Here is a 27,108-nt window from a genome sequence, read left to right as displayed (position 1 = left end):
TTAATATGGCTGAAAAATCTGTAACTTAGGTTCTTAACAATTTTCCCTTGGTAAAGTCTTGCCCAAACTTAAGCCTAGATCCAAAACCTATTTAAAATAGTGGAAAGATTTCAGGAACCTCTGCACCTGGACATCTGTAGCTGCATCTAATCAAACTTCTCAGAAAAGCCTGTGTTACAGAAGATCAGAGACAAGAGAAACGTAAGAACGTGAGCACCAGTTTGAATATTTTAGAGTTTTGTATCTGTTACAGCCTGCAAGTCTGCAAAAGCAACAGCACCAGCAGCTAGTAGTGGCTGTGCTGAGCGTCCCTGGGTCTGTATGAGTGTAAGGATCAGGCAGTTTGCTTTCAGCTGCAGGACCTTAGCCAAAGTCAGGTTTTGTTTTAGCAAGAGGGTGGAAAGCTGCATCTTAGCCAGGCAGCCTTCCTACCCTTATCTCCATACAGGAAGGTGTTACAATGTGCTTCACCAAAACAAATGAGAAAATGTAAATTCCAGCCGAGAAGTAGTACAAAGAGCCATACAGTCCTAGAGACGAGTCATGCAGAGTGGATCGTTTCTCTTGCATTAATTACTTCATTACCCCTTCAAGCCCTATAGTAAGTCTCTCTTCATTTAAATTGAATCCATCTGTACTAACCCTGGAGCTGCAAGTAGACAGGAGCACACTGTAGGCACCTCCAAGGTACACAAAGCCAAGTCAGATTTATTACTGTAGACACAGTGAAGTTCCATGTAGTGCTCCAGTGTAGGTTGGAATAGGGGATTACAGCCCTGGGTCTTGAATTACTTCTCTGCACTGCTTTGTCTGACAGCCTGGATGTGACCTTAGGGGTTTCTTCCAGTCTCATTTTCAAAACTCCAGTAACAAGATTCTGACCAGTCTGTTGTCTGGATACCTTTGCATCACATCATTACCCATTCTTTTTAATATTTATGAAATTTTCAGTAAGCTTCATATTATCTTGCAAACGTGTGCTCATGACACATGATAATTAGTGAGGAATTTCTCAGCTTTTCAGTTTCCATCAGACAGCTCAGACAGTTTCCATCATGCAAGGGTGTTTTTCAACCTAGCATACACTATTACATCCTAAATCGTTCTAAATATATCTGCATACTGGAACATGTTTTGCAACATCATTTGCCACAAATTTATAATAAATTTCATTCAGTCACTCAGCATGTTGAAGTGGCTTTGTTTTGAAATCCAAATTTAAACAAGAAGAAAGTTAATGTACTAACAAAGAATGAGGTTTCTTATATGAGTGTTACAGTAGATCCCTATGGTGATGAACAATCCTAGCAATTTGGTGGAGTAAAACTAAACACATACGCCTATATTTCTTTGATAGGTAAAGATCTCAAATTGATATGCTTGAAATTAAAATATGAATTAATAGTTTGATTGGAATTGCTATCACTTAAATTTGTAGATTTATTGCATCAGACCTCAGATACCTATCCCTGAATGAATCATTTGTTGTGTAATCCCAAAGAAGATGTTGGCTAAGACTGGTAAGGATGAGTCTTTAGGTAAGAACTGAAGGCAAAGTGAAAGTTAGGATGGAGGAAGTGTGATGAAGGTCTAGTCCTTGCTGCTTGTGAGAGCAAGCTGTCCCAAACTTTTGTTTTAAAGCCTTGATCTGTTGTCCTTGTATGTGGAAGACGACTTGTTCTCCCACATGGAAGTGATGGTGCCTTAAGCACACAATTTTGGCTTCCCTGTTCTCCTTGGGAATAGCTCATCTTCAAATCCTGTCTTCAAACCACAGCGCGGCAGCCTGTCTGAGTGTTCACAAATAAGGAATTAACAATGACATTAAAAGCATTAATGTGTTTATTATTATTACTTAAGGGGAAGCAAGTGGCCTCTGATCCATAATCTTAAATCACTTAAACATGAGAGCCCTCGTCTGACAGCTGGGATGATAAATGTAATACATGCACACCAACTCTTATCTCCTAGTGTAACAGTGGCTCAAACAAGATGGAATATTTTTATGTTTAATGCTACACTTTTCAGGGTTATTCGTCTAAAAATGAGCAGAAATAAAAACATGACAAAACTAAGAAGCCTTTATGTGCTAAACAGATCTCTCATCCAGCAGAACCTGCAGTATATTCTCTGCATATGATCATTTTTAAGCAGCTGAAAAGAATCTTTACAGTAATAATCTGATTTATGAAATACACAATGAATTCATATCTCTTAGTTTTTATTGAAATCTCTAGGCAGAAAATGAAAAATTTATAGGTATTAGCTCTTCTGTAAGAAATAGGTCATTATACATTAAAGCAGAACAACCATTAACTAACATGCAAATGTCTTAAAGCCTCATCTAATGATAACGTTCTGAAGTATCAGTAAAACCACAAGATTTTCTCTTCTTGACCTCTGTGCTGTTATATGACTTTAGGATTTGCTCAGAAAGCAATTAAATAAATGTCTATCATGTTTTAACAGTTGATTCCTTCAGAAAAGCCATAGGTTGAAAGAAAGAAGGGCTTCTATTTATTCTTAACCTAAGCATTAAAGACGACTTGAATAATGAGAACCAATTCCACTTTGCAGTGACTGAAATGGAAATAATGGGAAAATAACACAGTATTAAAACCATTGACTGCTTGCCCACTAAGCTTTCATACAGAAGAGAAGGGTTTATGGTAAATAGACACAGACTGTAACTTTATTAAGCATTAATCTGCAGAAGGACAATGCAGTTGAGTTGTGTTTGCTGTTAATAAAATCTTCTAGAGCTGCAGTAATAATTTGTGATATCCTGAGATAAAAAGGGGAGTCAGGCTGCTATTCCTGCAGTGTCCCACTGCACAGAGGTGTCTGTAAGTGCTGGCTGGATTTCCTCGTGGATGACTGGGGTAGAAGGCTTCCAAGCTTCGTGGCCAAAGAGAACTTCTACAGAATTAGGTGTGACAACTACATACAATTCCCTACTGAAGAGGGAAGGTAATAATCGTTTGGACAAGTGTTTTTGTTTCGTTGTAGAGGCGAGGTTGTTGAGCGTACCTTGCAGATCGGGACGGGGTGAACAAGAAATCTTCCCTCGCCTCACAGAGCTGAGCTAGGACCAGGTACGGTTGCAATCCACGGTTCTTTGGGATGCAGGAGAGTTAAGGTCTCACTAACCATCACATCGGTCCAAGAATGGGGGCCTATGCACCAGCGGGGATTTCTGTTTCACCATTACGTATGGTATGGATTATTTACCTACTGTATGCACTGTGCAGAGCCAGGAAAGATTATTCACAATTATCTCTGCCTCTCAGATGTGTTCATTTTGGGATTGGAACAGATTAAACAATGAACCTGTCATACTGAGGAAATGACAGGGCTATTCACCATGGCTATGGAGCAGCACATGAGGGCATTTCTGGGGGAAGAAGCATCTGGGTAGATGGGTTGGATATTTTCCTGAGCATTGCCATTAAGGGATGGAGCTGACAGAAAGGCTGTCAGTTCCAGGGACCACATCTAGGGTAAGGTCTTCTCCAAATCTCTTTTACTAATGCTGTTACCCTTGAATGTCTTTACATAATGCTGCATGTTAGAGAATAAAGCCATCTCCAGAAGCACAAAATAAAATAATCCATTGATTGACTCCATTTTTCCAAGGCTGGTCTTTGTGCCAGAAGTTGTCACTCCAGAAAAAGTTGTGACTTGAGAGATTCTTTGATGTATGCCACGTTCTTTCTGATGTTTATTTTTCTGTCTTTTATCTAAGAAGTTGATTTTTAATGATAGAATTCCCTGTAGTCTGCTATCCTTTTCCCCATTAGAAGGTCATATAATGGCTCTGCTTGGGATAGATGTTATAGCAAATCGTGAAAACAATAAAAAATTTGTCTTTACAGCCCTTAGGAAACCTGGGATCTGCTACTTGGGATCATCAGTGAATGTTACTATTGTGCCACACTTTTCAGTGCATTAGACAAACCAGCAGGCCCTAGCTGGTGAACCATTTGATTCCTTATGACATGTGGTGATGCCTCTCATCTTCCCCTCTTTTTCACATCCTTAGCCAGACTCTATCTGTGCTGACAATACTGAATTTGATGTAATCTAAAGCCTATTTCTAGGGATTTTTTAATGTCTCTAACTCTTGTTGCTCAGTTAAAACCCAGTTAATTTTGTTGCTATATCATTAAATCTTATGATTTTGACTACTGATTCAGCTTATCTACTATTAGTGAGAAAACAAGTGAAATTCAGCTTACTAGACTTGATTTTCAGGTTTCTGTTTCTGAGTATTTTAATTCAAGTGACCTTGGATTTCAGGGCAATTAAAATGCACTGTTGCTGCAAAAATTCAGTTCTTAGTGCCAAGTTATCCAATGATGTATTAAAGGTTACCCTAATGCACACAGAGTTGGTAACAGCTCAGACCATACATCAACTTTGAGTTACTTACAAAATTATCAACTGATTCCTTACCTTTGTATCTTTGTCCTCCATCCAGTGCCAAATGTAACAATTTTGCTGGATCTGTAAAAGAATCCAATGCTTAAATGAGCCAAATTCTTCTAAAAATCAGAATAAATTGGTCAGGTATCTAGAGGATATTGTGGTTTTTTGGAAAGAACTGATCTTGAGTATGACTGCTAAACACATCTGAAAACCCAGAGTAGCCTTTCTCCACAAAATAAAAAGAGTTTTCAGTAGCCTGTAACAAGGAGTTTATTTTATTTATTGTCAAAGCTGACCACTTTTTAGTATTGCCAATATTTCTTAAAGTTATTAATTAAGGAAACGGTCCTCGTTATTCCAGCAGTAATAATATGTGAGCTCTTTGCTTAAATATCAGCCAATATATCCCCTAGCTACAACCCCAAGGAAGTGAGAATCCTGTGTGCTGAAAAAGAATTGCAGATAGTAGTGTTTGTGATTCACTGACCTCTGCTCTTTCTGTTAACAAGTCTTAACAGATTCCATAGTATTTGCTAAGCCTTCTTGTAGGGTTTTCCAACTGGGGGTGTGTTTTTTTTTAAATACTTAAACATTTCCTGGAAGAAATATGTTTTAGACTGGAAGAATATGTTTTAGACACACTCTTAATCTGTACATTTTTTGTTTTGATTCATTTGCTTTTCTTTGAGTTCCTTGTAATCTCTGTTCCCCGTAGCGTTCTTTGAGCTGTTCGTGGGGCTTATTTTAAACTGCCTGAGCATGCTGAGGAAATGGATGGGAGAGGAAAAAAAATCAGGTGGAACCTCCTTGGGAATTTTACTCCCTCTTTACAGACCTCAAGCAGAAAAGGCAGTGAGATTTTTTTTGTGCCTACTCCCTGGGAGTCTTTCAGAGCTGGTTATTGCCTAGCAGCAACCACAAGGTTTTCACTCACCACCAGCACTTTACATACACCACAGGGTGCTCTAGAGATCACAGCAGTGTTGAATCTCTGCACCCAGTGTTGTTTTGGGGTTTTTATCAGCTGGATGCCAGTCAGCAAAGGGTGATAAAGGCAGACGTCAGCAATTGTCTTCTTCTGACTCTGAGGAGCCTTAATTTTCCATGTAGAGAAGGGAAGTGATAAATGTTATTCTTTGCTTTACTTTCCTTTTCCTTAGCTTTGTAGTGGTTCAGGTCTGTGCACTGTTCATGTGTGGCGTGGATCCTTCCTCCTTTTTCTGGTAGAAACAGCTTGTACATCCAGCAAAGATTTTCCTGTGGGCAGAATTCAACTTTCTCCTCTGATTTCGCATTGAAGCATAGGAGAGGCTGTTCTTTTATGCTGCTTGGATGCATATGGGAAAGCTGAAGGCAAAGTCTGTGGCTACAGATTTATTACAGAGCAAATTCTGCAGCATCACAAGCATATGGTCCCTGCAGGCTGCCTGCTCCAAGTCATGCGCTCTGGACCATCAGTTAGTAAAGCGTTGCAGTCAGCAACCTTAATATCCCTCCTTGCTTGTAAACTACAGGTTTCACTAACAAAGGTCTTGAAATCTCAAAGGAAATTTCCTCTTCAGAAATTTGTTTTGTTGAGGTTTGATATGCTGCTGAAAGAATACACAGGCTAGAACAACTGGCCCAGCAGAGCTTTCATTCTACTAATATGACATGTTAGAGGCATTTCCCTAATAGTGAAACAATAGATTGAGAGATACAGGATATCCTCTCCCTTAGACTGACTTTCTTTTTTACACCCACGTGTGTAAATTTGTACACTATATGGACTTGCTTACAACCATGCTGCTGCTAATCCCTGTCTTAAGTTGCATGCTGTCTCAAAAATACTGAGATTTCAGTAAGAGCATCTCACAATAAGTATGTCTAAGTCTTGTATTACCAGTAAGGGATCATTTCCAGAAAAATATTTATCTGAACTTGAAGTGCTTGTTTTTTCATTTTCTGCTCTTAGGATCTTTGGACTATTTATTATATCATTACCTTCCAAATGCTTTTGTGTGATCCTATATCATATTAGCTGTCTTATTTGGAAGCAGGAAAATTACTGCGTACTGTAATCTGTGTCAGTAACAACCCCTTTCTAAGTACAACTAAGAGAAGTAGGTGGCATCTGTGAGACTTCTTCTGAATTCATGATGCTGGTATTTGTAAGCACAAAAAAAAGTGTTGCACAGTTGGATTGGAGCTTATGGAGTCCTGTGCTTGGAGCATACAGTAAACACATAGCTGAGTATTGAGATGGTCTCTCTTACCTCTTTTTTACACCTTACGTATGTCTATGTTTGTCGGTCAAAGTTCCTTTGCCAAATCTTTTAATATTAAGTATTTCTTTTAGGTGACATCTGTTTCATTCTCTGTTTTCAGTACTTGAAGCGTAGCAGACAAGAAAACTGACATAAAGAATATTTGTTCTTGTATAATTCTTGCATCATTACTCTTTTAATGCTGTACTAGTTGATAAGTGATGTCTACATATATCTCCATACAATAATATGTCATTAGGAGAATCATTTCATCATGACATCAATAACTTCCTGGATTATGCTTTCTGAGACTTGCTTTTTTCTGTGCAATGGAAATTTTTCTGTCTCTTATATTAGAAAGTATGATGACAGATAAGTTTGTTGTGTCTACGAAGTGTAATGCTTTGAGCACTCACTTTTAATATGCTATTCAGCTCTCCATTTGTGACAAAACAATAGGTTTATGTTCTTGAGGGACTCAAGAATTTACACTCAAAAAAAAAAAAAGGTCCTTGCACATCTCCAGACCTCACAGTAACAACCTGTGCAATTGTTTGACCAATTTTTTGATGTGTTTGGGAAGTGCTTCTGTTATTTTTTCCTGCAGTTTGGAAGCTTAAAAGATAAAATTTGGAAATCAGTCATGTATGAAAACATAGATTTTTCTTAAGAGCAGTGTGTGAGAATTCATAGCTCATGGCCTTGCTAAGTCAAATGCATTTGCATTACTGGAAGTATTAAAGGGACATAACAAACTTCTAACCATGATTTAGGCCCAAGAGTAGATCAAAAATGTTAAAAATCATCAATCATGGTACAAAAGCAAGCAGAATTTTTTGTTAAATGACTGTTTAGAAGAAGAAAGAGGGCATATTACTATGTTATTGTAATAAAGATGAGCTTTCTGTTTGATCCAGAAGAAGGACTGAGGTGAAACAATAATTTTTGGCTTTCACTGGAAAAATTAAGGTGTGTCCATGTTTCTAATAGTAGATGGAATGACTCAGGTAAGTGTAAGTCTGTACAAATGACATTTTGCCCTAATGATGTTATGGAAATTTGATAATGGATATGGACAACAGTGACTCAGGCAGGACATTATTGCTAACACAAATAATGTTTCATGGAGAATATGTCTTGTAAAATGTGTTTATTATTCATTTTTATGATAAAGCAGACTTATTAAAGGTATTTTAATATGTTCTGCACAACATTTTGTTACATAAAAATAGCATTAAGCAAAAATTGACTCCTTCTGTATCAAATCATATAAAAAATAATTATCTAGCAGATCCGGGAGGTGGTTGTAAGAGAGGAAACCTATGGAGAAGTTTCCAAGGAGATATTGTGCTTCATAGTGTTAGACACAAGGAGGATTGTCTCTCTTGTTTATTCAAGATGAGATCAAAGATGAGTTGGTCATATTCTATAAACATCTACATGTGGAAGAGATTTCCAGTCATTGCAGGTCTTTTATCCAAGCAACATGTGATCCTCTGACTGTTGGGTGAAAATTAAAAAAAAAAAAATCAATTCAGAAACAACACATATTTTAGAAGAGAGACTATCTGTGCATCACAAAAATTACCCTGTGTCATTTGAAAACATTAAATCATGGCCTTCTAGTCTATAATTTTAGCAGATGTTCTAGTATTGATATTAAAATTATGAGTTGACCCATAGTGCAAGGGGTTGGTGCAGTAGCCCCTTCTAGCCTCAGACTATCTTAGTGCAGAGGACAGGAGAATAACTTCTACTTCACCTTTTTGCAATTATTATGCCTTTGACCACAAAGGAACTTTGGTCTATTGAAATAAGAAAGGGACTAAATGTTATTAATTAAACTAGAAATTACTTACTACTTTCCCATTCTATGACTCTGGACCTTCAATAATATTTTGCAATAATATGTTTGATACCTCATCTGCGTTAAACAGAAATTAAAATTGTGGCTTAACATTGATATTAACCTGACCATTTGCCTCAAAGCTTAGTGAGAGTTACCAGTCTCCTTCTGTTTGTTAATATTCAATGGCAGTCAGCACATTGACCCAATATCCCTATATTTCACACTATCTGCAGAGTGAGATGCTATGTTAATTACTTACAATGAGAAATTAATGAATACTATTGATCTGCAGTCTTCTTTGTGTTAAGCTTCTAGAGTGCTATTTTCTGTTATTTATCCTATCAAAATTTTTGTGTTTCTCATATATGAAATATATATATATTACAAACATATATATGAAATTAGCTACCTTTAAGAGAGGGATATTCAATTTAGGGTTATAGGGATGATAGTGTGTTTAGGAGGATATGCAAATATTAGACACAGAGTTTTCAAACCTAACAAGACCCACAGGCTTTCACTTTCTTTCTTCAGGTATATTTGTGTTACTATTTCAATAGGGAAATCTATGTAAGGTAAGGAATTAGTTGAAGGTCTTATTTAATTGATCTGTTGTGAAAACATCTTCGTCTTCACAGGACAGTATTTCATGCACCTTTACCTTTCATAAGGTTTCATAATGGTTTCTTTTTGCTTTAATTTCAAGCTCTTTGGAGTTTCTAGTCTGTAAGCCCTCCAGGGCAGGTTTCATATGAAATGTCTGTATGGTGCTGAAACTAAACCCTGTTGTGTTTGGATACATGTCGGTAAGTGGTCATCTATATCAAGACTTTTGAAGATTAGGTTTTCTGAATGTGAGCAAAATGTGATGTTATTTATTGTGAATGGTCTGTCTTTACATGTCTTCGAGCTCCTTCAGCTCTGAGCATCCGTTCTGTGCTTCAGCAGGGACTGAGCGTAGCAGCAGGCAGATAGTCTGGGCACCAAGTCTGAAGGGATACAAACAGGACATAGTAGTGCCACCTGAAATTTGGGAATGCAAGTGTAAAAACTGCTAGGAATGAGAACAGCATAGCAGAATCATCCCTTCTTCCACATTACCCTTTCATCTGCTGGGAAAGCAATAGATAGGTAGAGAAATACTACCCTAATTAAAAAAAACAAAACACCAAAAACTCTCACCAGAGGCTTTATGAAATAACTGAATCGTTAGATCTTAAGATCCATCCATTCAGTTATTTCATTAGACATGCACTGACCCAGTGTCATATTTGAGCTGATTATTCTTTCTCTTTCTTTTATTCAGGTTCTTTCGATTTGCCCAAAGGACATGAGAGCAGATATTTGCGTGCACCTAAACCGGAAAGTTTTTAATGAGCATCCTGCCTTCCGACTGGCTAGTGACGGCTGCCTGCGAGCACTGGCTGTGGAATTTCAGACAATCCACTGCGCCCCAGGAGACCTCATCTATCATGCTGGAGAAAGTGTTGATGCTCTTTGCTTTGTGGTCTCAGGATCCCTAGAAGTCATCCAGGACGACGAGGTGGTGGCTATTTTAGGTACTGTCATCTCTGTTGAAATGGTGACTGTTTGGATGTATTTGCCTTCTGCTTAGCTTCTAATTCTAACTAGTCTTGTCTAACAACAGCTGGGACTACAGGAGGCTGGTGGTTGTCTTCAGATGGAGATATCATGTCTCCAGAGACACTATTCTAGAAGGAAACTCTTCATCTCTTATGCCATTTGGAATGCTCTTTCTCCCCAGTATGGGTCACTGATCACAGTTACAGTGTCTCAGAGCTGAAAAGACTGACATCTGTGGGCTTGATATCTTGTAAATAGCCTGGTAGAAAAAAATGCAGGAGGATTTCCACATTATCCCTCATGCTGGATTTTTCATTTTTCTGTATTCTATCCCAGAATAACACCTACAAACAGTCTTTTCAAGGAAGCAAAGTTGTCACTTGTAGTGAACTAGCTTTACAGAAAATAAACAGTTTGATCTGAGTACACAAAGAGACAGCAATGCACCATCTATCCAGTCACTATTGTGAGAAATCAGAGTAAGGGGGGAACTTAAACACCCCATAATCATGCTATGGTGTCTGGTCTGCCAGCAGTGAGTGGAAAGGAACCTAATGCAGACTCTTCGCTAGCTTATATGAGATTGGGGAAGGTGTAGCACATGGCAGGACTGAGTTATCAGCGATAGTGCTGAGGCAGGAATCGCCCTCAGAGACAGAATAGTGTAGAGGAAAAACTGGTGGCTCTGCATGAAAACCATCCAGAGTCTGTCATGCCTGTTTATAATAGGTTGTAGAACTCATCTCCTGTTGAGTATTAGCAATTGGCCTTCCCTTAAATGGGAGCTGTGGCTCCCTGAGGGCTAATCCAGTGAGTGGTCTTATCCTAGGGGACCTCTCACAGCCCACTGAACCTCTGTACTGCTTCTTCCCTCTAAGAGTGGCTCCAGAGGGTTGAGTGGGTCCCTCTCGTATCTCATAGGGATGATTGCTGAGAGCTGGGGGTCGTAATTATGCTTGGGAGTTGCTCTAGCACACGAGAAGAGCGCAGACACGAGGAGTCAACACTGATCATGAATCAAAGCTTCAGCTCCTTCCCAGCTAACAGCAAGGGGGAGGAGAGGAGAAATGAGGACGAGCATAGTTCCATCCTGCACTGGGATGGAACAGGGCAGCGTGCAGGTGTGTGGATGGGACTGCAGGGACAGCTTCCTGAGCATGTAATGCAGGTCCTCTCAGCTGGAGGGTATGAACTAGGAAAATGCACATACATAGTCTTCTGAAATACCTGCTGTAGCTTTCTGTGTTTTAGTATATACAGAGGTTTTTAAAAAGAGATTTAATGAAGAGTGAATATGTTTTCATATTCAAATATAAAGTCATTATGGTGAAAATTCCTAAATCTGCAATTTCTATAATAGAATATTCATTGTATTTCAGCTTACTGGGCCATTTTGTTTTTATTATCCATCTAGTGACAATATCTTATATTTGCTCATAGCTATGTCAAAAAGAAAAACTTTAAGAGTAAGTAGCAGTGTTTAGACAAATAAATGGCTTTCTGGATATGACAATGACAACAACAACAAAAAACTAATTTACTGAGCTAGAAACAATCACTAAATGGATTACATGCAAAAATTTATTGCATTTACTGATGAATATTATATGTTTAGAATGACAGTAAGAACTCTTAGTTTCTACCTTACAGATCTGGCAGGTAACTTCACTATGTTATTCTCCTTTTTTTCTGGAGAGACCTTAAAACATATCTAGTTAAAGTGAATTACCTTTAATTACCAGAAGTGCCTTCTATTCTCCCGTGGCTGCTGACAGGCTATCTCGTGACTCCAAACTGTGTTTGTCATGTACTGCAGGGATTAGCAGAATGTGTAAATGTAACTTAAAGGAAGATAAACCTCTCCTTCTAGTCATTGAGCACACTGAAGAGTTTTTTCATGATCTGACAGATTATTTAACAGAATACCAAACTAAGTAATTATGAGACATAGTTTACTAAAAAATTCACTTTTGGAAGAAAAAGCTCCCCCAGATGTAGTTGCAAACACATTGGGCGCCTCAAACAGTTACTCCAGATCAGACAGTGAATAACATAATTTTTATTGATCTGTTCTGCCTTGAGAAGTTCAAGCACAAGGAAAATTAATCTGCCTAAGAAGTAGACCAAGTTTACAATACCTCTGCCTAATGTGAAAACCTCTGTAGTCTGCTTTGAATACTCAAAGCATCTGCCATCACGCTGACTTTCATTGAGACAGTCAACTTATCGGGTTGTACTACCAGGTTGACCATCTTCTCCATCTCCCAGCAGTAACCTAGAGCGGAAATGGGATAAATGTCCTTTGGAAACTTGTCCTCATTAATTTCCTCTGTGGGAAAATAGCCAGCTTCTGCTCCTTGCAGAGCCACATTTCCTAAGTTTGCTTTGGAAGTGGTACTTTGCAGCTAATGTTTTAATAATGTAGTGTTATTTAGTATGGTAGTATTATTTGCCTTTTTTAAAGAGAAGGTGTGTCCTATTTGGGGGTTTAGGTTTTTTTACCATGCTTACCCGCACATGAAAATTATATTCTTAGAAGTGGAATATCCTAGAAAAGTGAATCAGGTAGGGACATCAAAATGAGTTAAGAATATATATCCTCCACCTCCTACATTCATGCTTCTGTCCAAAGGGCAAGGCTATGTTCCTCATCAGATACCATCATGAATCACTCCAGAATGTTTCTGCTTTTTCCCATTCTTCATCTCCCCTTATCACGTTCCCTTCCCTCACAGCCCCAGTAAATTGACACACCCAGTCTCCCTGCCTGCCAAAATGGTATCCTCAGGAGGCTTTGCATCCCACCCAGGTGCTTTCTGCAGGCTCCGCTGTGGAGACAACCAGCCTTTTATTCAGCAGCAGTTTTCTTGGCTCAACACCCCCAGCTTTGACATTTCTTGTGCTCAAAAGCAGGTGAAACCCAGTGAAAAACTGCTCAAAAGCAACTTGCAGCACCCTGAATTTTTGTTCTCCCCTGGTTTGGTTTTGTTCTCATCTGTGCATAACTAATGCCCAGCTGTTGCAGTAATCAGCATTACAGAAATTGGTAGAGCAAGAGAATTAATCTAATAGAGCCTGGAGATCCACAGTTTATAGGACTCATTAATGAAGATACCCAGGTGTGCTGTTACTTTCACCTTATTAGTTATCTCCATTTCTCAAGGACAGTTTCCCACCTTTCACAGGTACTGGCTGCTGCTGTGGCAGAAAGCACATAGCATGCAGAGCTGGTGTGATGGGGCACCATCATTTTCGCTGGAGAAAACAAGATCTAGTCATTTTAACATCTGCCTTTGCCAGGATAATGGAGAAGGGCAAACAGTCTTGTCTCTAATTATCAAAACCTTCCTAGCAAGCGAGGTGACCCTGAGGAGGCACATCAGTAATTTTCCACTGTCTCAAGCAGAAGTAAAAAAATTTAACTACCACTCCTCTGCATGGGGAGGTCTTACCAGCAAAGAAGCCTTAGGGAGGACTGGGGTTTTGAAGTTCCCCAGGCTAATGAAATGAGGCACCTGCTTGCAGAGGGCACCTAACATTTTACCCTGCTGCAATTAACCTGAATTTACTGCTGGCAAAGAGTTTCATGTAAGTGGCAATGCCAACCGAGTGTCGCTGGTAGCTGCTTGCCAGCTCCCACTATGTGCACAGCTTACTGCATAAGTTGCAGAGTAACTTAAACCAGGCAGATTGATTAATAAGGTTTAAAGAAGTCATTTTGCATCAGAGAAATAATGACCCACCCTGTTGAAATGTTGATTGTAGGAATTGATCAAAAATCTTGCTCAGACTGCATGATCTTAAAAATTTATTAAGCAGTGGAATCCTAATGAGGGCTGCTGCTGAATGAATTTAATTTTGATAGTTGAGCCAGGATGAATATAGATTTAATACCTCATACTTTAGCCATACATAGGGTCCTGATCCCACATGTATTCGATTAAGTTCTTATTTGCTTTAATGTGTTGCAGGTTAATTCTGAGCACATTCTGCATATAGTCCCAATGCAACCTGTTTATTTGATTTATTGGTTTCAGGCAAGCCAGAGTTTCACTTATTAAAGGTATGCTTCATGACATATTTCTAACTAGTTTTTTTGGGAAGCGCTATCAGAGGAGTTAAGGAAAGCAAGAGCTCAAGTGGCAATTCTTGAATTCCATACGACAACTGAAAATAGGGATGAGTGTTTTTCTGCTCTTGATCTTACATGTATTTGGAGGTCAAAAGATTAAGTCTCCTACCAAATCTCATAAGGGAAAGTTCTTTAGAGGATGAGCAAGTAACAGCTCCCACTTAGACGAGGAGGAGACTCAAGTGTTCCATAGCTTTCATCTGTCAGCATTAGTAATCTAGTTTATGGGATCCATGCATCAAGACTTTGAATTTCCTTTGTGTTATACAGCTGGGCATGTGCTTTGTGCAGAACAGAACTGACTGTGTGTGATGCAGTGTATTGCATGAAAAACCCGTCAGTCCAGTTCCATCTCGTAGTATTAGTAGCTAATTCTCTGATTCTCTGATTTTAATTAGTTTAATTTCAGCTTGGGTTACTTCTAAAGTAGAATGAAGGTGGCAGAATTTGCCCTTATGTCAAATCAGCTTTTGATATATTATCCTGAACTTTCTTTTGAGTTTTTTTTGTGTGAAGTAAACCAAAGCAGACTAATTGTTAGAGTTTCTCCATGTTAGTAATATCTGCCTAAGTAGCAGTTTACCAAACAGGAGCCTACAAGAAAGCTGGGGAGGGACTATTCACAAAGCCTTGTAGTGATAGGAATAGGGGCAATGGGTATAAACTGGAGAGGGGCAGATTTAAACTAGACATAAGGAAGAATTTCTTCACCATAAGAGTGGTGAGGCACTGGAAAGTGTTGCCCAGGGAAGTTGTGGTTGCCCCATTCCTGGAGGTGTTCAGGGCCAGGTTGGATGGGGCTTGGGCAGCCTGACCTAGTGGGGTGTCCCTGCCCATCACAGGGGGGTTGAAACTAGATGATCTTTAAGGTCTCTTCCAACCCTAACTATGCTATGAATCTATGACACTATGATTCTGTCATTCTAGGAAACTGACTATGTCCTGTTTAATCTATAGGAGAAGCCCCTTTTGTTCCAATAAGTTAAAAGCTCTAAGTTAACTAAGAGGAAAATGATTCATAAAGGAAAGGTGGGATTTTTTCAGCTAGCAGCACTGCAGTAATTAAGATGATGCAGGTAGTTTTTTAGATGCTGAATCTCAAAGTATATTGCAAAATACTTGACAGGTCACTGATCTGAGAACCAATGTGACGTGCAGCTCTGCACCATGCAGTTCTTAAGCACATGCTTTGGAATAAGTCATATCTTGCAGCTCTGGGTTGGCATGCTTCATACCATGTAAGATGCTTGTTCAAAAGTGTTATTAGTTTTTACTGACAGAGTTGAAAGGAACTTTCAATTTTCCACATTACATTATAAGTTTAAAATATTATCATCCCTATCTGCATGATAGTTAAATATAATAAGAAGCATCAATCTTAATTTAGTGCGAGCTGTTGTGTTATAGATGTGATCTGCAGGCTCCAATGTCAAAAAGATTTCTTTCACTAAACTGAAATGTTTTTGAATTAGACTTGCACGACTCGCTGCCAAACCCAGGACCTCAAAAGTCTTGGCAGTGCAAGAAAAAGCAAATTATTTTAAAATCATGCAATTTATTTCTTTTAAATCAGACTAATAGTTTGAGGCAATCTGATTTGCTTTATGAGTTTTGAAGATGGTGGGAATGCTCACAATTTCAAGTTTATTTCCTTAGTCAAGGAGACAGAAACTTATTTCTGTATAAAATCAAAATGGACATATCCAGTCTCCAGGAGCTGAAGCTTCTAGAAAAATATGAAGTACTATGAGATTTACACTAAAAATGAGAGATCGGGACCATAAACACTTCACTAACAGGAGAATATCTACGTAGACCTTTTGCTCTTTTGCAGCCGTCCTTAATACTGGAAGAAATATAAATTTCTTTTTGTGTTTTTGGGTGCAGACTGGGAAAGTTGCACTGTGTTAAATAATGCAAAGTGCCTTTGCCAGCATGGACTTGAATCTTTGGCATAGTTTCATGTTGTTTCTTTGCTGGCAATTTTGACAGTCTTTCAAATGCTAGAAATGCTGTTTTCTCCCATTGTTCTGCCCTTTCATGTGTGAATGTGCCATCCTGTAGAGCTGAATTTCTGACTGGTCAGTGCACAGCTCTGAGCTGATTTTCAAGGGAGCTTTGGCCTTTCTGAATCACAGAATCATAGAATGTCCTGAATTGGAAGGGACCCACAAAGATCATTGAGTCCAGCTCCTGTCCCTACATAGGACAACCAAGAAATAGCCCTGGGAAAGGCTGAGGATTTGACTAAAGCATTTCCAGAGGCAAAGAGCACTCTCTTACAATCTGCTGCACATCATAGGCTTACAGGAATCAATTATGACAGGAGACAGCTGATGAATTTGCACATCACCCTCATCTTCTCCAGATCCCCTATTCAGGCATGAACAGCTCTATCAGTTAAGTTCAGAAATCCAGCCATCCCAGTAGCCAGTCTTCAAAAATGGCCAATAGCAGGCATGCAGGAAAAAGCAGGAAGATTGGGTAAGCAAACAGTGATATTTCCTCAGAATGATCTCCAATATTCCAACACAGTTTAATGTGTTTTAAGGTTTTCCTAACCCAGAGGAAAATCATTTATGTTTAGTACCTTCAGGTGGATTTTATTCCACGAATACATCCCATCATTTTGTAAACATATTCAACCATCCCCAATGTCTGATGGCAAGAAGCTACAGAACTTACCTAACTCACTGAACCATCACAGAGCTGTGTGCTGCTTTGGGTAACAAGCCAATTTCCTCCTTGCTCACTGGATTTCCTCATCAGTTTGAGATCAGTCTGTCCTGCAGCCAAAGGTTTCACTGCACGTGTATAGACTGAGGCAGATGTATTTATATGAATATATATATATCAGGATATATGGTAGTGGCTGCAAGGGCTTGATATTTGGTTGCTGACCTCTACCTCTGTGCTGCCATCACATCATGGCTATTGATATCTGAGATAATTATATGAACCCTTCCTTTAGATAATGCAGTTTTACCAACTCTGCAACCAAATCAGCCTCCTCTTCTCATAAGCAACAGAAGATTTGAACATATAATAGTGAAAAGCCTATGTCATTCATCATGTCTGGCTTTTGCTAGTGTGATTGATGGGAATTCGGAGATGTTATAAAATGAGGAGAAGGGTAGCTGGCCTTTTAGTTAAGACTGCACAGCACTGGAAAACACCTTATCATCTTAAGAAGATGTCTTGGTCCTTTTCATGTGTTTTGCCTTAGTTCTGTTTTCCACTAAGAATTTATTCTTTCATTGCCTGCCCAAACTTTCTCCCAAAGGCCCCATCAAGTTTCCATGTCTACAAGGATATTTTTTAGCTCGGTTTCTGTTCCCGTTTGGAGAAGCATAAATTTTGCCTTTACGTAAATATATATGGGTTCTGAGAAATTGTTCAACAAAAACCTTTCCTTTTGGAGTCCAACCACTTCTTCATTCCCTTTGCAGGCTCCTGGGAAGTTTCATAAGGCCTTTAAGATTTTTTTCTTCCTGAAAGGTCCAAACATAAACTACTGTCTCACAAACTGACAAGTCAATCTGTGGTGCAAGGCTGCAGAGAACATCTGCCCCACCTGCCCCACTTACGTATGGGAGAGTTATCATTGTATAAAAGATAGACTAGTGTATAGAAATATAATTATCTATCATATAGTTATGTACCATATAATTGTCTCTAAGTATATACATACATGAACATATATTTATATTTTATGTACAGGAACATGTACATAATACACCAGCAAATTTTTGTCCATATTAGGATACCAGTGTGGCTATTTCAGCAAAAATTATGCCTGTCACCAACACCCTGCACATGTCCTCTTGGTTTCTGCAATTCTTTCAGTCCCCAAATCCTTACACTCATGGTCTTGCCATCTTTAATCTGGCAGTATCCACGTCCTGATGTACCTCTTCCCTTTCCTCATACATGCAAAATGTATGTGAGTGGTTCCCTCTCTAATTTTACAGCATTCCTTTTTTTCAGCAATGCTTTGGGTACTGTGAAAGCAGGGGCAGAAGGGTTTCGCAGAGTTTTGCCTCTATTCAGGAGGAGTGTTAAGACTGCTCAGAACTCAAGGCAGTGCAGATTTGGGGTGCAACATGCTGGGGCACCTCTAGAAAGAGGCTTTGAAAAGTCTGCAGGCTGCATCAGCCCCAAGTGCCTCTGTATTCCCAGTCCCACCCTGGGCTTTCATTGGAAATCTGCACACATCGTGCAAGTGTCCAACATACACGTGCCTCTGTGTAGCTGGTGTTTCAGACCTACCAGTTGAATTTTATGTTGCAACTCTGAAAGGTTTTTTCCATTTAGTTACATAATGTAAAATTAAACTTGAATGAAAAATTACCTCTCACTACCCAGTGAATTACAGTTAATAGGGATGAAGTATAGTACATTAATCTCTGTATTTATGAGAAAAGACGTGCTGTTTTGGAGAATCTGGTTGGTTTTGTTTTCGTTCAGTACATTCCTTAGCACATTTATAACAGGCAAATGAGACTCAGAAGTGTTTGGGGAAAAAGTCAAATTCATGAACCCTTAAATGCTTATGAGACTTTATACTTTCTCATAAGAATAAACCACAATGTGAGAGGAGCTTCAACATTCAAATCCATTGACTGATGGCTCGTGGAGTGAATAGGTTCAGTTTATCATGTCCCAGCCTTTCTCCGAGACCCAGTGCAGTTCCCTGCCTCGCTTAACTAAAGACATTGAGGAGATCTCAAGCTTCTGAATGGTGATTTCATTTATTCGTGATTTGGGTACACATTCTGTAACATAACATTGTGCAGAATTTTGGAGTAAGCATCTACTGCTTTCAACTTCTCAGCTTAAATTAGCTATGTATTACATCAAATTTAGAAAGAAAGTATTTTGCTCACATTTCAGTAGGATAATTGTAGTAGTCCCTGTTGTTGAATTCTATCTTTTTAACTGCACTCTACAGCTTTTGAAAGCAGGACTCAGTTCTGTCCTGTATCCACCTCAGAGAGCAAATCCATTAAGCAATTTTGTGCATTTCAGAAATGGTCTATTTTCTATAAATTATGTAACTGCGCTGAGTATGTCTGTAAACCAGGTTTTGAACTGTGGGTATAGACAAGGACAATTAACTGCAAAGGGTAATTTCAAATCAGTACATTAGATAAATGATATGTTACAAAGAAATGCTCTGTGATAAGAAGAGCATTTTAAGCAACTTGTTTTATAAATTATACTAGCTGTATTATGTATTGTAGCTAAATTTAAGTACATCAAAATATGTAGAATTATTTAAAAGCAGTTCAATGGGAAAGCAGTTAAAACCTTTCTAATGGATGATTCTGCTATAAACTTTTATTAGGAAATTGAAACAAGGAAATGAAGATAAGGACTTGCATGTTTTATTTTATTCTGCAAGAGAAATGTTAGAGATGTTTTACTGAGTACAATACCTAAAGCAGAAATGGAAGCAGAGAAATAGAGGTTCTGACCCTCAAAGTAATAAGGCTGGGTAAATTATTACTCTGTTCCCAAAACAGAGTTGAGTGAAATGTTGCAAGTTCTTAAAGTTGTAAGTATTAAAATGTATTTCCTTTTCCATCCCCCAAATCGCTAAACTTCACCAAGGGGCTGCTTGAGGTACCTGAAATCAATTGCGATACCACCACTGAGTGATTGATTTTAGTTTCCTTTTAATAACTGCTAAAATGAAGAGCTTTGATGTCATTGGTGTTTGAAACAAAAAATGCCCTTTTTACTATGGTTTGTGGTTCAGGGTTTGAGGTGTCACCCACAAACCACACACCTTGGCCCTCACCCAGTCTGTGGCTGAGAAACAGCTGGGAAGCAAGAGACAACCTTGGAGGCTTCTCAAGGTGCCTTCTGCTGCTGCTGCTGCTTCTCAGAGCAACAATAGCATCCAAACCTGAAAGCATCTCTCCAGTCTGCATCCATGCTGGTGTTTTGGTTGGGTGTGATTTTGAACCTGATGTCCTGATCTTCCTCACTTCTGCTTCGGTGTCTAGCATGGCTGTCTAGGGCTGTGGGTTCCTTGTAGAGGGAAGGAAACTGGGGGATACAGAGGAGCACAACAGTTGCTCTTGGAATCCTTGGAGCTCTTCTGACCATGGGGCTGGACTACAGCTAACTAAGTCCTGGAAATGTGCAGGGTACAGGTCAGGTCCTCAGCATCAGCTGTTTAACTTCACTACCTACCAATGTAGAAATAGCCTCCAGGTATAATCTTCACATCTGGTTGGAGTTGTTTATATGTGCAGGTGTCTAAGGGGTCAAACCCTTTCTTACTCAGAAAACATTTAAATAGACTTAAATGTAAGCCTGAGCTTAAGTGCATGCGTTTGGATTTAGAACGAGACTTCTAGATCTGTTTAAGATTTAGAGCCAGGTTAGAAGTCTCAGAGAGGTTTTTGGTGGGTTTTTACTTCAGTGTTGTGGCTTACACTGAAGTAAAACTGTTTAAATATGCTTCAAAATATGGTCCTTGGGCCCTGGAAGCTGGTTGTTGCACTGCACTGCAAAGCCTTGGTAACATACAAACCTAGATGCCAAGGGCTTTTGGTGAAATAGGGCTCCTAAGCTACCTAGAAACAGAGCTTTAGAAATATTCAATCATCTGAACATTAGTTACTGCTTATTATATTCAGGAGCTTTTGAAAAATATGTTACCTGCATCTTCAGCTCCAATGAGACTTTTACAACACGGTCTTTATTCTTTGTGACACTTCAGAGAGAAATCTATAAATACCTTAAAAACCTGGGGCTACTGCTAATGAACCTCAAGTACCTCAGATACTTCTAAAACTTTTACCATTACTAGTTTTCACAGTTGGCAGATTATGTTAGAGTAATTGGAAGCACAGAACAATTTAGGAAGAAGTAATTTGTGTGCTGAAGAACACGTGCATAGGCATTATCTTTTAACAAGTCTGTCCTGTTGTTTTTCAGGTAAAGGTGATGTGTTTGGTGATATCTTCTGGAAGGAAACCAGTCTGGCCCATGCATGTGCCAATGTACGGGCTCTGACATACTGCGATTTACATATTATTAAACGAGAAGCCTTGCTTAAAGTGTTGGACTTTTATACGGCATTTGCAAACTCCTTCTCAAGGAATCTCACACTCACTTGCAATTTGAGGAAGCGGGTAAGGTTACAGCTTTTGTTTTCCCCTTTTGCTCACCAAGAGATTACACCCTTTTGCAGATGGTTTGCAGTGTTTAGCAACTCTCAATTTACTCTTGATGTTTTCAGGTCATTGCCGATTAACTGGCTTTTCAATAAATGTTGTTGCTGTTAATGATGGCTCAATAAAAGTTTCCTGTGGATTTGCAGCTCTAAGAAGCAGTCATAGCAGGATGACATATGAATTACATTTCTTTTCCTTTTCTTCACAGTTCCTGGCTTTTGGTTTTTTTCCCCCATTGCATAATGTATAAAATTATATTTTATAGTCTGATTGAATCTAGATTCCAGATTCCTCAGAGGTGAGGCTTAGTCTCTTACCTGCTAAGGTACAGGTCAGAGGACAGTCTGAGGGATCTTCATGGCACAGACCAACTAAGAGAAATTTATTGATGTTAAATAAATAAAATCCACACAGCAAAATTACTGTATTAATACCTGATTTGCTCACTTGCACAGCTTAGAATTTTAGTACGGTAAGGTTAATAAAGCTTGGTAATGATTTTACATTCACAGCTCACTTCGTATACCCTCCTGCTCATTTTATAATCAATCAGAAATGCTCACTATCCATTAGTCCTTTCAAAGAACACTTCATCTAAAAATTAATTAGTTATAAGGGTGTATCTTGAAAACAGGTTAAGGGATTCTTCAATTCACATTGCGGCTGCAAAATTTAATCTTTATGATTTTTTTTTAAGATTGATGAGGGTTATATAAATTTCATTTGCATAGAAAAATCTCATAACAATGATTTATAGATTATTGAGCATTAACTGTGATCCACTAGCTGCTAAAACACACTTTTCTGCAGCTCTACCTATGGCATCTCACCTGATAATGTACCAAGGCTTCCTCAGTATTTTACAAGGCAATTTAAGCCTCTGCAATCAAAGGAATTCAACACAACTCAAACTTTACGTTTCTTACCCTAATTTCTCTCTAGCCACTAGAGAATCTTACAAATGCTTCTTTCAAAAGAGTTTTAATTTTTAGTGCATTCCTTATGCTTGTTAATATATGATGTATGACACAAAATACCCATGGTAAACAGTAGATGCAATGGAATTAAAGTTCTACTCTGTCTGTGCTAAAATCTGAAAGAGCTGAATTATAATCAGGTTTGGTTTTAGCTTGTTGCTTGCCTCTGACTTGAAGTTTAACTCTGCTTCAGACCTGAAAAAAAGGCTTTAGGGCTTGGAAGCTGGTTTGAGGTTTCTAGCTTATAGCTTCTTTAATGATGAGAGGTCCTCCAGGCCTTGACTTCAGCATCCTCCCCTTGTGGTCTCACCTACCTGAAATGTGGCACCAGCTGCAGTCCCACTGTGACAATTTTGTTCAGGCATTGCTGACAGTGATTTCATGGGACAAGATAAAGCGACATACATTGTGCCAAAATGTATTCTTTCCTTCTTAAAACTGTGAACCTGTCACTTCAGCTAACTTCTTGGAACTCCCTTTCCCCCATTAGCCATGACAAGGTTGTGTACAGCAAAAACACACACAGATCATTTCCTGACAGGGCAATGTGCTAGAGTTCAACTCTCTAGTCCAAGGGTGCACATGGGGAATAGCCTCCTGGCTGTGTTTTCGTGGATTTTCTTCTTTCTCATGCACCTTCTTACAGGAAAATTGGTTCCCCTGGAGGGCTCTGGCACAGGGTGTGCCCCAAGTGGAAACAAAAACATGTGGAGCTCAGGACCCCAGTACCGATATATTTCAGAATTAAGTTTTTTAAGACTTTACCATGGGGACAGTGACTCAGAGCAGAAAGGAACAGCACTTCCAGAGAAATGTTGGATTTTACAGAAGGAAAGGAAATGTTGGTTGGCTGATTGTGTGGGTATTACATGAGAACAGATGGGTAGTCAAAGAAAGTCATGTCAATGTCATACATGCAGAGTGGAATTAATTTCATTAAGAGCTGCATGATGATGTAAAGGCTGGTGACTGGCCACCTTTAAACCCATGAGGAATGGTTCCTCCAGAAGACAGTCATCCGGCCCCTCTTCAGCTACCAGTCTGGGATGTGAAAATCATCCCCTTTCTGTTGACTTTTGTTGATCACTAATTTTTAAATACCTTGGGTACATCAAATGAACTCCACCTTTGATGTCTCTTGTGGTTTTACTCGAGAATTGTTTTGGGAAAAGTCTCACTCCTGGTATTGCAGTGAGTTGGGCTGAGGCAGAGCCTGCTTTGCATAAAGTCCGTGCGTTGTTCCTAGGCACAAAATAGATCATGCTACTTTCCAGCACCAGGAACACAATCTGAGTCCTGCTACATATAGTTATTCAGGAGCGTGTTTCAAACCTTGTATCCGCTGAAAGCTTGTGTGGTTCCCTGTTGGGCATGTTTAATGGTGCTCTAAGGAAAAGCAGGGTCATCCAGGACAGTTTTAACAAGCAAAAAGAAAGTTCAGGCAGTGAGATTGTTGTGATAGAGCTGCACAATACTGCAGCAGCTTGTACTGGGGTCGCATAATCTAAATGGGAAGAAAATCATTGTCTCCTTTAATTGATTCAATAGACTTATGTTTAGCACTTTTTCTACATAGTCATCACTCGTAAGGTTTGACATTTAATTATAACAAAAGTGCACTCCCTGTGGTTCTGTGCTCAAGAAAATGGCTTTTCTCATTGTCAAAAATATATAGACAGAAGTGTTATTTCATCAGGTCTGGTCTTTGAAATATGCAGACATGTATGTAGGTGCATACACATATGTGTTTGTGCTGCATTGTCCCTCAACGAGCACTGAAATGTAGTCCATAGACTGCAAAACAATTTAGACATTCAAAAGGCTAATAAATTAATAATTGTGCTGAGCACAAAAGGTTAGTTCCACATGACAGGGAAGAAAAATTCATGCAGAAGAGGGAAAATAATGTTTTCTCACTCCTAAATAACATTTAGAGGCCTGGCACGTTGAATGACCTACTTAAGGCATCTGCTCAATATGCTATTATCAAATCTGAATTTTTGTTTTCTTTTTTGTGTGTTAGGTAGCCATCATGCTGCATTTTTGAGCCCATAAAGTGAGCTCTTCAGCCTGCAGTCATTTTTCCTGCCCAGGGTGGCGAGGTGACTTTTAATTGGTAATTGCAAAGTATTGCAGCAAATCACGTTTCATGCTCTGAAATCTTTATGGCACATCTAATGTCATTCATGCACACTCCAAGGCAGAACCAGGACTTTGAACTTTTTTTCCAAACAGGGGAAAATAATTAATCTGTAAAGATGCTCTTTAAAATCACAATGAGATTACATAGCCGCCTCAGAGGACTGAAAGTTATAAAGCAGTATTTAGGATGAGTCTTCAAAGAGTTAATTACTGCCGTCTAATAATGGAAGAGAATATTAATAATATCTAATTCATTAAGTGCCTTTCAAGATTTCACACAGCTGAAGGGGAGCCTCTCAGCAGTCTTGAACCGTGGAGCTTGGTATGAGGAGGGGACCCAGCACAGATTTCTAGGAGGCTTAAAGCCGAATAAATAAATATACATTTTATTGATGCTCAAAATATTGGAAAGAAGGCCTACGTGAAGCTACCAAATGTCTTCCCACAGAAAACAAGTGTTCAGCAGAAATTGGTAAAGCTTTTTTTTTTTTCCTTTTCTCATTGTTACCTCCATTTGCACCAGCTAACGCACCATCTCCAAGTAGCTGCTAGACCAGCATTATCTGTGCAAGTACAAGAAAAAAATCAAACCGAAATTTTGGCCCTTCTGCAGTAAAATTCTCCTGTGCTTCAGCAAAGCAAAGATTTCCCCTACAGCTTTTAAGGTACACGGGCGCAAAAATGAACTGTGTTAAAGAACTGAGTCAGGAGCAGCCAGGGAAGAGGGCAATTGTCTGTATAGGAACCTCTGGCACATTTGCTCCTGGAAGGTGTGCTGGGCAGTGAGCCAAGGAGGTGCAAGGAGAAACAAGTGCCTTTAAGGCAGTGAAATGCCATCTAGAGATGTTTGGTTCCTCTCCCCATGACGCTCTTAAAGCCAGGAACAATACTGTGAGCAACTGACATTATCTAATTCCTTCAGCACAGTGTGAATCGCTGAGGCTTTTTGACGGGTGAGGCTCTCAGACTGTCTTAACAAATGTCCTGGTTTTCTTTCTATTTCAGATTAGAATAATTTCTTTTCAAATTGTTTTTCTGATTCTGCTTGAAGATTTAATGAATTGTATGTTATTTCTTGACTGAATCTCTTGTCACTTCTATGTCACAGTTTTTAGAAAAGCTTTATTTTAATTTGAATTTATATCTCCTAAAAGTGAAGCTAGTACCAAGGTTCATTCAGGATCCCGCTTCTTTTTCATTTTTGAGACCCTCCGCATGGTGTGCTATGTTAGCAAGTGTCCTGATGCTGAAGCAATATCAGAGGGAGAAAGCATTGCTATGCGTTTTGACCCTTACTCCTGAAGGCTGAACACCTTCTGGTGAACTTGAGGACTTCTGCAGGTTTTGAGCTCTGAAAACCATTCACAATTATAGCAGCTTAATTCAGGGCTGTTTGCACTTTGCCGGCTGGTGCTCGCGCTCAGTCCTAATCAGTCGTGGGGATTGACTTGCTCACGCAGGAGGAGATTAGAGCATCATCCTTTGGTAACTCTGGCAAACAGAAAGCTGTGGTGTAACTGTGGTGCAGGATGTGCTGAGCACCTCCTTTGCCCAGTAATCCATCTACACTGGCAGGTCCATTATTCCTTTTTACAGGCTGCTACTGGGATTTTCTCTATGTGGAACAGCAATGATGGCAAAACCTATCCAGGCAAAACAAGTTTTCCCATCATTATCAATGAGGAGAAGCAGGGAGAAGAGTGTACTGCTTAGGAAACTGCTGTGACTAGTAATTAGATCAGCTGGTGGGGCTTCAATAAGATCTTGAGCTTACATCCTGTGATGGGGAACATGATCAACTGGTACTTGGTCCTCGTCCATATCCCACTCCTGGTACGTTATTTTGCAAGTGCAGCTTATTCCTCTGCTGGTTTGAGCCAGTGGCAAAGGTCCCAGGGAGTGCAGGATCAAGCCTCAGGAAGGGCAGATCCAACGGATCAATTCCTATTATGGCTTGTATGGCCCACAGGCTTTTGGCGTGATTTAACCCAGAGTTTGTTTGTAACTCAATGTCTTGCTCAAACCTAATGAAAATTAATTTGATCAACTCCTTGATGGCAACATGTGTGGCACGTTTCTATTCCCTGCCTGTATCTTTTCAGGGACTCAAAGCATCTGCGGGCTGATACATCCTGCTGCTTCCTCCTCATAGTTAAGGCAAGGGGACACAGAGGAGTTCTCTAGCCAGGCACAGTGACACTCTTCTTCAGTTCTAAAGTGCGAAACATGGAGTGATGTTAATCGCAGTCCATAACTGTGCTGCCCATGGCATCGTCTGTGTGTGTTTGCAGCTTTTGCTTCATTGTGCATTAACAGGCAATTCTCTTGTGACCATGGCATCTCCTCATGCTCCCTCTGTAGAGCTCACATTTAGCCTTTCCTCTAATTTCACCAATTCCTTTCTCCATCTTCATGTGAAAAAGGAAAGACTATTTCACTTTGTCTCAGGATGCTTCTGCCCTTTCATGTGCCTTTCTTGTCTCTAGTCATCTGCTTTGTTTCTTTTTTATATGAACATGTTGTCCCAGAAAATGAAGACCTATAGCTATGGTTTAGCTGC

At 39.3% G+C, this 27,108-nt stretch overlaps 1 protein-coding gene across 1 annotated transcript in view; it reads left to right on the top strand.

Moving 5' to 3' along the window:
• Positions 1 to 27,108, top strand: part of KCNH5 (potassium voltage-gated channel subfamily H member 5) — a 161,194-nt gene that overhangs the window by 110,811 nt on the left and 23,275 nt on the right. The window contains exons 9-10 of the mRNA XM_069856786.1: positions 9,830 to 10,082; positions 21,191 to 21,387. Of these exons, the coding sequence (XP_069712887.1) occupies positions 9,830 to 10,082; positions 21,191 to 21,387 (450 nt within the window). The remainder of the gene's footprint in view (positions 1 to 9,829; positions 10,083 to 21,190; positions 21,388 to 27,108) is intronic.

The sequence above is a fragment of the Phaenicophaeus curvirostris genome, chromosome 5, assembly GCF_032191515.1.
Source record: "Phaenicophaeus curvirostris isolate KB17595 chromosome 5, BPBGC_Pcur_1.0, whole genome shotgun sequence".
Taxonomy (NCBI): domain Eukaryota; kingdom Metazoa; phylum Chordata; class Aves; order Cuculiformes; family Cuculidae; genus Phaenicophaeus; species Phaenicophaeus curvirostris.
The sequence above is the reverse complement of the archived record's forward strand: the minus strand, read 5'-3'. Positions and strand labels throughout refer to the sequence as shown.